The following is a 17,957-nucleotide window of genomic DNA, read 5'->3' on the forward strand; positions in this document are numbered from 1 at the left end:
ATTTTCAGTGACTTTTATTTTATTTATTTATTTTTTTTGTTCAAGAATATTCACACAACTTTATTTGTAACAGCAAAAATGTGGGAATAAAGTAAATGTCCATGAATAAGTAAATGGGTAAGCATATAGGGCCATATAATGGATTCAGCAAGAAAAAGAAACTAATTATTCAGTGACTTTTATAAAACTTTAAAATTACATTAGCCATAAATTGTAAAATATGTAAATATGTTGCATTTTAAACATCAAAGTAATGAAAAGTTTTGAAGAATTGAAATACCTTCTTAATATTTATTGCACTTTACCTTATGGACTATTTGATAAGTATGCAAAGGTCCTAATGGATTAAAGATAACATGAATTATTTATAATAAAATTTTGTTTTTCCTTAAATAAAATATGTATAATTGATAGGTCAATTTTATATTATATAAACCATTTTCTATTCAATTTATACAAATCTAATTTGTTAATCTCTAAATTTATGTAATTTTATATCATATGTACCATTTTCTATTTGATTTATACAGATCTAATTTATTAATCTCTAAATTTAGGACTTGTTTTTACAGTGTGGCTTACTTAGTCATATTTTTGTGCAATATCCCCTTAATTTAATGACAGAATTTTTTTTCTTCAAGGAAATTAAATAGCCTTCTCTGAGATCCTAAGTGTAGATGAGTAAAATCAGAAGTATTTGAAAGTTTATTTTATACATCTCTATAATAAAATGATTTGTAAAAAAAAAAAAAAAAACTATACTATAGACATCTAGCATATGTTAGATAGTTCTCTCAAATGAAAGGTCATTGGTGACCTTGAGCAGAATTCATCTATTCTCTTTTTACTGTTGGAGGACACATTGTGGAATATTCTTTGCTGTTACCCACACAAGCCAGAGGATGTTTCCTATTCATTTGCTCATTTAAAAAGTCATCCCTTAGTACTGGCACATCCACACTCACTAGAAGGGGGTGATATGTTGAGTGGGCAGGTAGAAGTGTATTTAAATTTATTTTCCCAACTCCAAACCAAGAGTTTTCCACCTCTTAATTCCTAAACTGTTGTGAGTTTGAACTCTTAGTTAGGAAGCAGTACTCCTCAGAACCAGCTTTCTTTGGGGAGTTGCGTAGCAATGATTGAGCTTGGGTGGGAAAGTACACACACTGATCACTGTTACCTGTTGCTTCCATATGAAGAAATGTTCATTTCTCAGTAAGCAACCACACAGTAATGTTGAGCATACACAGTGTAGACTGTGCTCTGTTCATGGTCACTGAAATGTCTTTCCCTAAGTCTGCTATTATTATAAATATAGAAATGTTGTCTTCTCAAAGTTTAGATGTAGGAAAGAACTAATTCTATAAAAGCAAGATAAATCCTTGTAATAGGCCCTCATGAAAAGGAAATGCAGTATAGTTTATATGTGCTATTTAATATATGCTTTAATATGTTCACTCAGTTCAGTTCAGTCGCTCAGTCGTGTCCGACTCCTTGTGACCCCATGAATTGCAGCAAGCCAGGCCTCCCTGTCCATCACCAACTCCCGGAGTCCACCCAAACCCATGTACATCAAGTCAGTGATGCCATCTAACCATCTCATCCTCTGTCTTCCCCTTCTCCTCCTGCCCTCAATCTTTCCCAGCTTCAGGGTCTTTTCAAATGAGTCAGCTCTTCTCATCAGGTGGCCAAAGTATTGGAGTTTCAGCTTCAACATCAGTCCTTCCAATGAACACCCAGGACTGATCTCCTTTAGGATGGACTGGTTGGATCTCCTTGCAGTCTAAGGGACTCTCAAGAGTCTTCTCCAACACCACAGTTCAAAAGTGTCAGTTTTTTTGCTCTCAGCTTTCTTCAGAGTCCGACTCTCACATCCATACATGACCACTGGAAAAACCATAGCCTTGACTAGACGGACCTTTGTTGGCAAAGTAATGTCTCTGCTTTTTAATATGCTGTCTAGGTTGGTCATAACTTTCCTTCCAAGGAGTAAGTGTCTTTTAATTTCATGGCTGCAATCACCATCTGCAGTGATTTTGGAGCCCAGAAAAATAAAGTCAGCCGCTGTTTCCACTGTTTTCCCATCTACTTGCCAGGAAGTGATGGGACTGGACGCCATGATCTTAGTTTTCTGAATGTTAAGCTTTAAGCCAACTTTTTCACTCTCCTCTTTCACTTTCTTTCTTTTTTTTTTTTTATTAGTTTGAGGCTAATTACTTCACAACATTTCAGTGGGTTTTGTCATACGTTGATATGAATCAGCCATGGATTTACATGTATTCCCAATCCCGATCCCCCCTCCCACCTCCCTCTCCACCCGACTCCTCTGGGTCTTCCCAGTGCACCAGGCCGGAGCACTTGTCTCATGCATCCCACCTGGGCTGGTGATCTGTTTCACCATAGATAGTATACATGCTGTTCTTTTGAAATATCCCACCCTCACATTCTCCCACAGAGTTCAAAAGTCTGTTCTGTATTTCTGTGTCTCTTTTTCTGTTCTGCATATAGGGTTATCGTTACCATCTTTCTAAATTCCATATATATGTGTTAGTATGCTGTAATGTTCTTTATCTTTCTGGCTTACTTCACTCTGTATAAGGGGCTCCAGCTTCATCCATCTCATTAGGACTGGTTCGAATGAATTCTTTTTAATGGCTGAGTAATATTCCATGGTGTATATGTACCACAGCTTCCTTATCCATTCATCTGCTGATGGGCATCTAGGTTGCTTCCATGTCCTGGCTATTATAAACAGTGCTGCGATGAACATTGGGGTGCACGTGTCTCTTTCAGATCTGGTTTCCTCAGTGTGTATGCCCAGAAGTGGGATTGCTGGGTCATATGGCAGTTCTATTTCCAGTTTTTTAAGAAATCTCCACACTGTTTTCCATAGCGGCTGTACTAGTTTGCAATCCTCTCTCACTTTCATCAAGAGGCTCTTTAGTTCTGCTTCAGTTTCTGCCATAAGAGTGGTGTCATCTGCTTATTTGAGGTTATTGATATTTCTCCTGGCAATCTTGATTCCAGCTTGTGCTTCCTCCAGCCCAGCATTTCTCATGATGTACTCTGCATATAAGTTAAATAAGCAGGGTTCTAACAATTGTTAAATTCCATTAGGCCATTGAACAGCTTTAACACCAGAATAATCTGCCATATAATTAGGCTTCCTTCTTCCTTCTTTCCCTTCCTTACTTTATTCCGCCATTAAGAAGATGGAACATTTTGAATCGAACACCACAAGACCTTTGTCACACAATTGGTACCTGTGTGAAGTAGAAACATAGGCAGTCTCCAGCTTATGAATGTATAATCTCAATATATTTATTTATAAATGTGTTTATTATAATAAATACATAGAAACTCATCTCAGATTTCCCAAAGAAACAAGACTGTAAGGCAAGGTAATCTCAGACCACTTCACCAAGGACTCATTAATTCCATATCTTGAATCATTATATTGTACCAAAAGTACTGAAAGTACAGTCAGATATTACCCATAATTTCTTAGGAAGAATGGTTTTATAGTCCTAAATGTGATGCCAAGATCATCTCTGCTGCTTCAAGTTGGTTAGAGATATCCTTCTTTTTACTCCTGAACAGTGAAAAGAGAGGGAGGGAGAGAGAGGGGGAAAAAAAGCTTCCCTAGGTGGCTCCTCTTATGCCCTGGGATCAAGATTCCAGGAGACTGAATAAGAGTGCCATTTAGGTGAATTTGAAACAAGTTGCTGAGCCCACCTGTTAAAAAGCATTTTTGAAACTAGCCAAATTCCTGCCCAGGCTTTTCTTTCCTTAAGAATCCATAATGGACCTTTATGCTTCCTTTTCTGTTTGTTCTTGCTGTTGGTTCTGGCTGGCTTTTCTCATCCTCTAGGTGACTGCCGCACAGAACCACAGAACCAGTGATTTCCTCCATTTCCTGTCCTTGAAGCAGTCCCTCAGTACGGAGGTTGTCTAAAGGCTTTCACTGTTAACACCAAAAGAAAAATAAAACCAAGCTCCATCCTGTGCCACCATGGGAACCAGACTCTGCTATACAGGCATTTGGTTTCCTCAAACGAGGGATGAAATCTTGAAAAACACTGTGAGGGGCTAGAATGGTGAGGGTAGACACTAGCAAGTGCAAGGAATGTTAGAAAGGAAATGAAATTGTATTCTGAATTCCTGCTTCTGTTGGCTAGCCCCAGCCCCAGGTTTGCCATTATGTTCCCTACCGTGGAGGAAATGGGTCTGAGTGGGAACCTTTCTGCAGTTTTGATGGAGGAAAGAAGGAGCCAGAAAAAACGTAGGGAGCCAGTCATAGGCAACTAGCAGAGAAGGAAGGAAGCCAAAAAGGAGGGGAGCCTAAATGGTAGCAGGAGACTGCTTTGGGTCAGTTTTTAATGTGAAATGTAGCGTGTTAAGTTGACTACTGCTTGTGCATTTAGATGAAGTATTTCATTTTGCTAAACTTAAACACTGATTACACAAAAGGAGTTATTTGTGATATATTATCCCATACTTTGATTCATTCACTTGGCATGATTAAATTTCTGATTTTCTTTACTTTCAAACAAGGACATTTTTTTTAATTTATTCACTTCTCTTGTCCTAGTATGTCATTAAGATTATGTGCATACTGTAATGATAAAGTTACCATCCTTGCCTTCTTATAAGCTGGTGCTCAGTCCCTTCAGTTGGGTTCAACTCTTTGTGACCCCATGGACAGTAGCCTGCCAGACTCCTCTGTCCATGGGATTCTCCAGGCAAGAATACTGGAGTGGGCTGCCATGCCCTCTTCCAGGGGATCTTTCTGAACCAGGAATCGAACCTGCATCTCCTGCATTGCAGGCGGATTCTTTACCCACTGAGTCACCTTGGAAGCCCTCCTTATAAGCTGGGGACCAGCAGTAAAGCATCTATGAAGATGCTCTTTGGAAGTAATTTTAAAGCATACAATTTGCATACAGTTTAAAAGTATGCCGCTTCCCCTATGTCAGCATACAACCATCATTCATAATGTGGCTGAAATTCTAGTACTTGATTTCTCTATCTGTGAAGGAAATATGTCTTATCTGAAAGAAAAATAAAATTTAAGTTATATTGTTCATGATTTTATATTTAATATTTTCACAATCAAAGTAAAAATGAAAGATTGTGATCTTTATATGTAGCATGGTAATCATAGTAAAGCTGATTACTAGAGACACAATAGGTTAGGTGAGCAACATTGAGAAGCCAGGGTTTTCTGCAAACCCAAGAGTTTTTCCTTAACTTGACAGTGTCTGCTGGTAAGGCGAGATGGAGTGCTTTCTGCCATGCCCTAAAGGAAAATATGCTGTTTTAGCTTTACGTGGTGGCATGCCAGTTTTAGCACCTCTTTGTTGCTCCTCCAAACCAAAGTAGTATTTGGTTGCAAAGAGAAATCAAAAGTTGGTATTATAAGAAAAACTTCTCTTCCCCCCCCAATTATTTTTATTAGTTGGAGGCTAATTACTTGATAATGTTGTAGTGGTTTTTGCCATACATTGACATGAAGCAGCCATGGATTTACATGTGTTCCCCATCCTGATCCCCCCTCCCACCTCCCTCCCCATCCCATCCCTCTGGGTCTTCCCAGTGCACCAGCCCCGAGCACTTCTCTCATGCATCCAACCTGGACTGGCGATCTGTTTCACACTTGATAATATATATGTTTCGATGCTGTTCTCTCAGATCATCCCACCCTCGCCTTCTCCCATACAGTCCAAAAGTCTGTTCTGTACATCTGTGTCTCTTTTTCTGTCTTGCATATAGGGTTATCGTTACCATCTTTCTAAATTCCATATATATGCGTTAGTATACTGTATTGGTGTTTTTCTTTCTGGCTTACTCCACTCTGTATAATGGGCTCCAGTTTCATCCACCTCATTACAACTGATTCAAATGAATTCTTTTTAATGGCTGAGTAATATTCCATTGTGTATATGTACCACAGCTTCCTTATCCATTCATCTGCTGATGGGCATCTAGGTTGCTTCCATGTCCTGGCTATTATAAACAGTGTTGCGATAAATATTGGGGTACACGTGTCTCTTTCAATTCTGGTTTCCTCGGTGTGTATGCCCAGAAGTGGGATTGCTGGGTCATATGGCAGTTCTATTTCCAGTTTTTTAAGAAATCTCCACACTGTTTTCCATAGTGGCTGTACTAGTTGCATTCCCACCAACAGTGTAAGAGGGTTCCCTTTTCTCCACACCCTCTCCAGCATTTATTGCTTGTAGACTTTTGGATAGCAGCCATCCTGACTGGCGTGTAATGGTACCTCATTGAGGTTTTGATTTGTATTTCTCTGATAATGAGTGATGTTGAGCATCTTTTTCATGTGTTTGTTAGCCATCTGTATGTCTTCTTTGGAGAAATGTCTGGTTAGATCTTTGGCCCATTTTTTGATTGGGTCACTTATTTTTCTGGAAAAACTTCTCTTTTTAAACTTGATATTGTTTGTTTAGTCCAAAAACCAAGTAGAAAGGAAAGAGAAAAGGATAAGAAAATACATGGGTAATGACTGTAAATGGTAGAGTTTTGACCATTTATGTGTAGCTACTTCCAAATTCAGAAATAACCTAGAGATCATCTCTAGATTAACAGGTTCTATATCAACTAAAGCCAGCAAATGGATACCAAAGGGGTAGAATAGAATGAAACAAAGAGAAGTTATTTTTTTTTCAATCCTATAATCGAGTCCAAAATTATATAGAAACTCAAGGAAAGTCTGCTCTAAGCCAGTTTGTCCCTTCTTCTTTAAATAAGAGTTAATACATTACCTTTCCTTTCACTCTAGTACTTCTGTAAAAAAAAATCTAAGTCCTATGAGAAGACTATTTTTGTGAACATGGTCAAGTCAGGATTTGATTACACTTTGGGCATGACTTGGATTTGCATAACAGAAGCTCCTTTGGTTAAGCCTAGTTCTCTGTATGAGTAAGAACTCAGAGAAATGCTGTATGCCTAGACAGGATCGATGGTATTGCCTGTGGCCCTGTGCCTTAGTTATCAGTGAAACGAGAACGCACTTTCAGCTGACCGAATGACTGACCTTGATTTTGTCAGCACACCTTCCTTTCCTCATATCCTATGAAGCACATGTATAAAATTTTTGTCATGGCCGGTCCTGTTTCATTGGTTTGTTTTCATTTTCATTTTTCCATTAGACTTTCATGCAGCACCAAAACCCTTTTCTGGAACTGTCCTACTCATGACCATATTTGCTAAGTAACTCTCCTCTAAATTCCCTGATTTTGTTGTTTTACTCCACATATTTAATAAACTTGTTGAAAACTGAGCATCTTAAGTGGAAAATAGAATTTCAAAGGATATCATTATAAAACCAAAGAGTATCCTAAACATTAAAATATCTATATCTTTATATGATTCTCAATATAAAGCAATAAAACAAAAACTTAATGTTTGTGACCGTGTCATATCCAAGTTGTCTTTGAAAAGTAATACATTCTGATTCCTTATTTGGTAGATAGGAAACCTAAATCAAACAGCAAATGAGTGTCACATACCAATTATTTCAGTCATTTTTAAAAAAAATTTTCTTTTACCATGAATTCTAGGAAACGAAATATTTTGTATAGGTGTTATTGTCCATCTTTTTCCATGTTCTATTATGCATTAAGGCCACAGCAATAAATGTAGCTGTGTTGATATTTCAGTTTCCACTTAATATATTTTAAACAAAGTTGATGATTTTTAGTTCATTAGTAACTTTGATTATTAAAAAGCTATTCGTTGAAACCTTAAAATGGTGCATTTGCAGTTATTTTTTTTCTTTCAACTTAACAGCAGTTACTGTTATCTTACTTTTTATAAATACTTTTCATCATGTACCCTCTTTTAAAAGCACAGCCAATTAAATATAAGAATAAGACAAGAAATGTCAACATAGATATACTTATTGTTGAAAACTTTTTTGTAAGTACCCAAATACTGCTCTCACCCTAGTCCCATTAAACAGTTTTTCCTTCCATTTCTTACCTAAATTCCAAGCCCTGTGTCTCAAATAGTACTTGAATTGCCTCATAGATATTAATAATGTTTTATATTCCATACACTTACATTGATTATGTGTTAGTTAAGACGTGTAAAATCTGATTATATATGTTTGTATATACACATGTGGAAATATAGTTAGTATATGAAAAATTTAAATATTATATAGATATATGGACAAACAAGGGAGTTTCATCCAATATTATTAGTATCTTAACTACGTTCATATTCACACCCTAAACAGATGTACAAAGTGAATAATCATGGTAAGCTTTGTCTTATGAACGGCTATCAAGTGAATTTCTCTTGTAATGATGACTTTTTCTACTTTACATTTTTGAAAGTTAGGATTTTAATAAATTGCAATAAACTATTGTCATTTGTGAAAAAGTATGAACACACTTTAAACTAAATAAATTACAGATTTTAGGTACATACATTTATGTTATTTTTTTAAGGAAATAAATTTAAGCATTAGAAATATTTCAAGGCCATGATGTAAATAGATTACATATCTGATAGAACTGGAATGTCTTTAAGTGAAATTTCATGACTACTTGTCATGAACTTTCTATTGTCCAAGTAAGTCAAAATTAAAAATAGAATCTTTTAAAACTGTTGTAAAAAAGCTTTAAAAATAATTGCTAGGATAACTGTGCTAGCAGCATATCAGAGTTACGTATGCTTTGCACAGGGCAGTGAAAACTCCTTGCTCAGTACCCAGCAGTGTTACTGAAATTTTGTCTCCTATTCCTTAAATGCTGCCAGTGGGAGGGAACCTGCTTCCTGTGATTGTTTTTTCCCCTTTGAATGGGAGCGATGGAGCACTTGCATGATGAGTTTGGTGCCTTGCATGAAAGAAACATGCAAAGGCAAGGTCTGGTCTGCATGCGGCTTAATGAATGTTTTTCCTTTTCTCTCCCTCCTTGTCATGCGCTTTCAGAAGACAACAATGTGGAAGGTGGGTGCTTTCTGCTTTGTTTTCCAACTCTCATTTGCTTTTTATTTCTTAGTAATAGTAGAGTACATCTTGAATGTAGACGGTAAGTTGAACTTCTTTCTAAGTATTTGCTGATTTCTGGATTGTGTATCATTTTTCATATAGAACACACACTTTCAACTCCCTTCAGCCCCAAGTGTATGAAACCCCTTCAACCTTAACTCCAGCCCTTGATGGACTTCAGCATCCCATGTAAACCTTACAATACTCATTTCAGTGTTCTCCATGGAAAAATGACACAATCTTACTTCTTTTATTTTAAATGAAAAAAATATATCTTTGTGGTTTCCGAACCCAGTGCATGATTCTCCTTTTTTTTTTCTTGATCATTTTCTTGATCAAAATGATTTCTTTTGTAAATGTTGAGCATTATTATATCATCTCTAGCCCATTGGTTTAGATTCAAATGATTTGATTTTAAAAAGAATACAAAATAAAATATAAGAGGCATAAATTTAGATTATAAGTAAGCCATTGGCTCATGGAAATGAAAGCATACAGCACTCCAGCATGATTACTGGTAAGTATTTTGTAATATTCTATGTCTGTTAAATAGAATTATGGTATTTGTTCAAGGTTTTCTAAAATTATCAAGAGATTTTGAGAAAGCTATACATTTTTCCTGTTGAATTCAACAAACTAAAACATGTTTCAGCATCCTTTTTTAAATTAAAAAAGTGGTAAAATATAGTTGATTTTCTCTGTTGTGTTAGTTTCATATTTCAACATCCTTACCTTTAAGGAACTTAAATGCATTAGTTCATGTGCTGTAAAATGAATATGTAAAGAATAAAAACATGAAAAGAACTAGGAAGTGCAAAGAATTGTGAATGGGAAATTGATGTCATATCAACTTACATAATCACAGCATTAGCAGTTTAGATTCCCTAGAAAAAGAGTCCCCATCTAATGTAACAGATTAAAATTACTAAAATTTGATGTCTCAAAGAACGATTCATGCTAATACAAAATTGATCAGTAGCAGATATCAGCATATTATTTGTGATCATTTTTTGGCTTCTTTCAATTGCTTAGTTGCTGAACATTTCTGTTTCATTATTTAAGTAAAACAAATTAAAAGTTTAAAAGAAATCACCAGTGAAAATTTTTTCCAGGTGTTGCTTCTGTAAATGGCATCATTTTTTCTACAGTATAATTTAAAAAGCATGTGAGTGTGCACTTGGTAAAGATATTACCCTTACAGGTCTGACTGACATTGTTCAAAATCGTTCTCATTTATAATTGTGCGCGTTATTTGAGTTCAGAAGTTTTTTTGTTTTTTTTTTAAGTATCTTTTTGTCTTTTTTTTGTATTTCCTTAGTCATCCTGTAAAAAGGTCCATGTTTCTGTTCTTTTCTCTTTAAATCCAGTTGCATTCAAAGGGGCTTTAAAATCAGCTTAATAAGCATGTATGACTCTCTCCCTACACATCTCATGAAAAAAATTGACAACATTTTCAGAGTATAGGCTCATAAACTATTGTAATAAAGTTTATTCAATCATTGGAGAAGGAAATGGCAACCCACTCCACTACTCTTTCCTGGAAAATTCCATGGATGGAGGAGCCTGGTAGGCTCCAGTCCATGGGGTCGCAAAGAGTCGGACACGACTGAGCAACTTCATTTTATTCTATCATAATTTTTAATGTCTATGTTTATAGCTCCACTTTGACCATATGGTCTAGCTGCCTTGGAGATAGGGAGTATAACACAAACAATGCAAATGTTATTGATATTTAAAAATTTCCATTCTTACTAAGGTAGTATTGAAAACCATTAGAGGAATGTAAAAGTTACATCTTGCACAGAATTATTTCACAAAAAAGTTATGAACTATTGTTAGGAAATGAATAGTAATTTTTAAATGAAATTAAATGAAAAATTATATAACCTGGGCAGATAAGCCGCTGTTCTTAAGCATATAAAGTATCATGAGTCACCAATGAATCATAAACTTTTTAAACTGATTGTGATTTTTGTTTTGTTTAAAAATCACTTAGAAAATATAAAAGAAACTAGATTACAGAAACATTGAACTACTGTGCTAAATAATTTTTATATCATAATTATATGATGATTTGTAATTGTGTCTGCCCCACAGGAATGTGTAAATACCCCTTAAAATTTTAAGGACATAATACAGGTAATTTCAATACTGATTCAAGTAATATACAATGCTGTTTAGCTCAAAGCCTCAAATATATTTGAACAGTGGGAAATGAAATACACATTTTATTAAATTTGTATGTATGCTTTATTTCTCTAGCAGTTTCCTATATTCTTGAAATATACAGGGATTGAAGTGTAACTTAATTTCTCAATTTAGAATAAAGAACTAGGAATTAATGCTGAAAAGTAAAACATGTATTTATAGATAGTGAAATAATTTTTTAAAAGAAAATTACTAGTATTCTTTAGAAAAGGGGTAATCTTCAATCTAAAATTTTCAAGGAAAAATTAAAAATAATTTAAATAAGCAAAAGGAATTCCATATTCTTTTAGAAAACTACCTTGATGAAATTATATCTTAAATATACTCATGTTAATGCATACTTTAATATTGAAGTAATGTTTAAGTAAAATGCTAAATAATTTTGTTTTCCATGGAAAATTACTTAAGCCTGTTTAAAGGTCATCCATTGTTTCTAAAAAAATCTCATTCCATAGTAAGTTCTAACTTTACAACTGCGTGTCTGATGATCTCTTTTATATTTGAACAAGCTTATTCAGTTCCTAACTGTGTCAGACAAGGGGCCATTTCTGCATTATCATTTCAGTGTGACTCAGGATGTGTTTTTCTTTCTTTCATTTAATTATGAAACGTCTCATTTTTTATGAGAGGAAAAAGATCAGACCCAGCCCATGTTTCAGGTATTCCCTTGGGTTTTTTTTTTTTCTTCAATATAATTTTGTCACCAAAGAATGCAAACCCTGTGGGGCCAGTGTTCAAAGCAGCCTCATCAGAGGGCATGCAGGGCAGATGCAATATTTAAGGGATTGGTTGGATTTTAAGTCATGCTCTTATGATCTTGAATGCTCCAACTGATACATAGAAGAAATACACAGTGCAGCATATGCAAGTGTTTAAATTGCAGTTCTGTAAGTCTTTGCCCCAAAGCATTCCAACCCGGAGTTGAAAGAATGCTTTTGATTTGCCTCTGTGATACAGACACGTCTCATAGGAAACAAGATGTCTGTCACTGAACATTTTTGTCACTGTGACAACCCTGCCTTCCCATGCTCCCTTGTTTATTGCTGACTGTGCTCTTGTTTCCCTTCAAGGTCTGGCGCACCTGATGATGGGCGACCAAGGTATGGGCTCTGTTCCTTTTCCACTCTGCTTCCAGTGTCTTCTTGTTCTCTAGCTGCTTTCAAACCATTGCTGCAAAGGATGGGCAAATGCTTGCAAGTTATCTGGCTGCAAATAAAATGCATAACTTTGTTCACATTTTTTCCTATGTTTTTCTCCCCTTTATTTGTTGGTTTGGTATTGGTTTGCTTCTTTGACTTTTATTTTCCTTCATTCTTGCACTATAATATCTGCAAATAAATGAGACATGAGAACTTGTAATTGAAAGTTTCCATACATTTATCAGCATATGCAGTTAAGGGTAGTTATAGTAAAGAAAATCAGAGAACCATTAATATATGAAAGAAGATACTTGGTTTAATGTACTGCACCAAAAAGAGTCCATTTTTCACCCATGCATGGCAGTTTGGGAACATATGCAGACATCTTTGGCTTCTGGCTTCTTGAATGCTGAGTATAGTGTTTTACAAAATCAATACTTTTTCTACCTACAGGCATTGTGTATCTCCTTTTGTGCAGTCTTTTAAAGTGAGCATGGGCTTTCTAATTTCCTTGCACGTATTGCCTTTAAAAAAGGCAGATTTCTCAACATGTATTGATTATATCTCCATTTGTTTTCAAACCGTTATACCTTCTTGTATATTTAATTTTCAAAGAGTAGTACATTTACATATATTCATAATTCTTATTGTTGTTTCTCTCCTCTTTATTCTCTTTGTATGGAAACCCTTTCTTCATGGAACCATTTCATCAAATCCATAGGTAAAAGTAAAGGTATTACATTATTTTATTTCTTCTTAATATCATCTATATGAATAACAGTGTGTCTAAGTTATGCAAATATATTTAGACCTTTTGGCATTAGTAATGGGCACTGGGAGGTAGGTGTGAGTGGTAATGAATATTTTATGAATTTAAGGTAAGAAAAATCCATCAAAATGTTTGCCCCTGTTTTTTCTGACTCTTTAGAGTGTTTTTCTTTTTTTCATGTCAGCCGCTTATATAATTAGCATATTTAAAGATTAGTTACAGGTTTCAGTGTCAGTTTTTGCAGTATCATTTAATGGTAGTTAAATAATGAGTGTAGCCACCAGAAACATATCATCCTCAGATATTTAATTCTGGAGGACACCTGCACCAGCTATTCTGCCTAAGAATGTAAGTCTAAGCATGTGCAGCATTGAAATGGTCCTGCTGCAGGCTCGTCAGGCTGTGGTCTGCTAGATGTTATATTAACACATTGACTCCATGGTAACTCTAAAAGGTAGTTTCATAAGAGAGACAAAGGCTAAAGACAAGCCTGCTCTTTCTTTTGCGCATACTAACTTTGTTTTAAGAACATTGTCAACTAGGTATACATTTCTGCATCCCTTGGTAAGTCAGGCATGTGTATTCTTTGACAGTATTGGTGCCAAATTGAAAAGCATGCTGAGTTTGCCATTTAGAACCATGCACATTGTGTTTAATGTTTTCATTAAAAGAAAATAGATGATATGCAGCTGTGGTAAATATGTCTCATAGCCTTTAACCATTTTTAACTGTGTATTAATAAATGTGCCCTTGATATCTAGTTTTGTTTTATTTTGGCTGTTTTAAACACAAGTATGTGTTTCTTTTAATTCTCTAAATCTCTCTTTTTCTCTGAATCTTAATCAGGCAAATTGGTACCAAAGTTCACAGATCTCTCCCTTTACATTAGTGTCATCTAGCAGGGAAGCTTTTCCGTTTAAAAGAAGCCCTGAATGTGAGTGTAGAAATAAGTAAGAGAGGATATCAAAGTTTTAAATGTGTAACATAGACCTTTAGAAACAAATGTTGTTTGAGTACTTTGAGCCAATAAAAAGAGAACATATGTTATTGCAGTTTGTACTTTGGTCAGCCATTTCCAATAATATAATTTAACCTTATTTTATACTTTCAGCAACCATGAAAATGACAACATGTATTTCTTTTAGAAACTGTGTGTACCATTTGGGATACTTTTTAAAATTCTTTTTTTTTTTTTTTTTTGAGGCCAAACTACTGTTACTTCCATTTCTGAAGTGGGCATTTTCCCCCAAGTTCCTTTGTATAGGAATCAGGCTGACATAGAGGGAAATGTATTTATATTTTATTTTACTAGCTGAGTGAAGTAAATGTATATGTGTTTGTATATGTGCATGCATATATTTGTATGAATGCATATGTATACACAAATTTTCTAAATATACATACACATATATATCAATTATGTTGTGAAAAAGTAGCTCTTAAAAGTAATACTCTAATTATATAACCATTTAGCTCTACATATGAAATAATTCATGTTTATGCTTACCTGATATTCATTTTGGTGTAATTAATGTTAAGTGTCACTTAACTTTATTCAGTTTTATTATGTCAGTCTTAAAAGTTTTCTATTGCTATGTGTGTCAAAAATATTTTTGCTTTACAAGTTTTCATCAAATTTTATTTCTCAATCAGCACAAAACTGTGCAGGACAGGAATTTGGTATTTACTTTACATTATTTTTCTGTTAATAGGACTAGGATGCTTCTTGGTGTTAAATGGGAAAAGAAGACTTTGAGATGGACTTGGGTATTTTGTAAAACAGTGATCACCTTTACATGTTGGTTAAGCTATATATATATATATATATATATATATATGCATATATATATATAATGAGAAACATGATTTGTAAGTCTGCATTAGTTGCAAATTAGTTCAACAAATCTGCATTCTAGAACAAAAAATCCAATCTTGACTGTGATGAATCATAAATGAGTGTCAATAAAATAGGGAATGAAAACATGGATAAGTTAAATGACAGATATGGAAGTGCAGGGAGAGTGGTACATAGTATGGTCAGTGATGGGCATTCAGAAGAAATAAAGGTAGTACGAATCAGGGCCCCCTTTGGGAGGCTGTCCTCGCCTGGTGCCTCCTGTTGGAGGAGTCAGACGTGTCTAGAAACTTTGCCGTGTAGCCTTTGTATCAGGTTAAATCCTAGTTGTGCATAAAATGTGTTAAATCTACCTAATCAAAGCAAAAACAGATTTGCTTTGGAAATTCATGCTTCTCAAATCCTCCCATCAAATTATAATCCTGAAACATTTTTTGGACCCAACATTTCTCTTCAGTAGTGAATTCAGGTGCTTTGGAATAATCATTTGTGAATTAAAATCTTCCTTTATTGAATCCAGAAGCAAAACTAGGTTCAGGAATATTATCGCTATTGTTTTGATATATTTTATATGGATTCTTAGGTATTTTCTGAACTTTTAAATGTCCAATGACAGAAAAATGTATTTCATTTTGTACATCTTAAAAAGGAACATTTCTTCTGATAACCTCCTTCATCCTCCTCCTCAGGCTTCTCTCTAGAGGTAAGCACTGGTATCACTTTGTGATGTATCCTTACACAGTTGGTATGGATCCTTCCAAACTCCGTAATTATTTCTTCAGGGTTTGAAAACTGCAGAATTCCTTATCATATTGTATGACAAAAGCAGATAAGTCAGCTGGAGATGTGTTAGGGCTCATTGCTTTGCTGGCACAATCAAAACGAATGAAATAAAAACTTTTTCACCCTTTCTGTAGACCATCTTGACTCATATTTTCACTTGGTCTTTCTGTTTCACATTTTAAAGTTGATTATTTTGATTTGTTTTCATGTTTTCTAAATGATTACAGTTAGGAATAACCTTTATTTTCTTTGGGACAGCTAAGAGAGATAATATTCAAGGCCAACCAAACTCCCATTGGCTGTGGTTAGATAGATTCAAGTAGTCTTTGTGACACTGTGTTTGCCTTCTTTCTAGGTTTGAAATTTGCCAGGGTATTGTTAGGACTATTGACAATATTAACTTTATTTTCCACTCCTTTTGAGAATCTAGGTTTATCTATTTGTCTGGGAATGCAGGTTTTTGCTTTTGTTTTCTTCTATGTATGTTTAAACTGGTCACTTCCTTCCAACAATTGATGATATTTTACTCTAATGTTTGAGAAAGATGAATGACAATTTAAATCAGAAAATGTCAAAGAAAGTACTGCAAATCCAGCCGTCATTGACTGGTTAAATAGCTGAGAAGCATAGGTTAATAATTTTCCATTAAATGATGATCAAAAGCCTATATTTTCCATCATAACAGTTATTATAACTGTATATATTTACGTGAATGATTATATATTTAATGTCAACTTTTCCTAGTAGAATGTAAGCTCCATGAGGGCAGGAAGCTTGACTTTCTTTTTGACCATTGTATTTCCAGAATGTCTTTCTTACTATATCTTGAACTTGCCATTCTTATGATTTAAGTATGTGTGTGTTGGGGGTGTATTGGAAAAGGTAGATATAGGGGAGGACATGCAGGGTTTGTGGTGGACATAGTAGGGGGTGGAAAAGTAAAAGGAAACTTGTAAAAATAACTAGAAAAATTTGTAGCAAAAGATTATATTGAATGCTCTCTGTCTCTACACTTGTTTCCGATCATATCCTTTTTCAAAGTTACAGTATTTCTTTCTAGTAAAATATCATTCTGGTATCACTTTAATATCTCTTAACCTATGAACAGCAATGGTCCTATAAGGAAGTAAAAAGTCAGCATGTGTTTTTGTGTTTGTAGGTTTTCAAAAATTTTAATGTAATTCACTGTCACAGTGGCAAATAATAAAACTGTATTTTCTAACTTTCACTATTTGTGTGATAGCAAATACAGGACATTTCCTGAAATTCACATATCATGTTAAACTAACTAATGTGGTTTCCATGAATTCTGAGTTCTTTTTTTTTTTAACCTGTATCAATTGTGATGTACCATAAGACCTGTGTTTAAATTGGGTTTCAATTGAGTTAGGATTGCAAGCTTTCAAACAAGCCAGAATTTGTCTTATCTGTGATATGTCTTAATGTGATATGAGTATATTTGCTATTCCTTTCATTTGTAAATCCTGCACTGTATTTGGAAAATAAGTTTCCATTTGACCTTTTCAAGTGTTTATTGTTTGATTATCTGTGTTTCTATGTTACTAGAAAGTCAACGTATTACAACTGTCAAGCATGTAATTACACATTTTAAAAGTTCCTAAACTTCATTGTGTTAGTGAAAATGAAGATCTTAAAATGGAATAACCGTAGAGAAAATACAGATTTTTCTCATAACCAATTGCATTAATATCTAGATATAGTTAGTTCCACTCACCTAATTGATAAGCAGTATCAAAGATTATGTATTTAAAATTTTATCTGTAATGTCAAGCCACAACTAATATTCTATCTATTCTTGAAATAGATTTGATATTATTAATACTTAGAGAAAAATAACATATTTAGTAGTATTATACATCTTCTTCTGTTTTCATAGTTTTTGTTTCAACTGTCATCTTTGTTTGTAACTAATTTGTCTGTGAAGTGCACAGCTTCTGGTCACCAACGTCATGATGCATGTTTGTTTTATAACTCAGAAATACATTTTACTGTGATATCTGATATAGAACTAATTTAATTTTGAAAATATCATATCTCTCTTCTTTTGTACGGCTTCTAAAGTCGTGTCTCCTCATTTAGCTTCAAAATATCAACTATTCTTCATTGCTCAGAAGCATTTTTGAGTGTTGACAAAATCTTAACTGTATTGAAATGCTTACATGT

General features: G+C 34.5%; 1 protein-coding gene across 1 annotated transcript in view; it reads left to right on the forward strand.

The window, feature by feature from the left end:
- The window catches only part of NRXN1 (neurexin 1), a 1,175,743-nt gene that overhangs the window by 113,325 nt on the left and 1,044,461 nt on the right, over positions 1 to 17,957 (forward strand). The window contains exons 3-4 of the mRNA XM_061155451.1: positions 8,960 to 8,977; positions 12,298 to 12,327. Of these exons, the coding sequence (XP_061011434.1) occupies positions 8,960 to 8,977; positions 12,298 to 12,327 (48 nt within the window). The remainder of the gene's footprint in view (positions 1 to 8,959; positions 8,978 to 12,297; positions 12,328 to 17,957) is intronic.

This window comes from Dama dama, chromosome 11, assembly GCF_033118175.1.
Source record: "Dama dama isolate Ldn47 chromosome 11, ASM3311817v1, whole genome shotgun sequence".
In the NCBI taxonomy this organism is placed as follows: domain Eukaryota; kingdom Metazoa; phylum Chordata; class Mammalia; order Artiodactyla; family Cervidae; genus Dama; species Dama dama.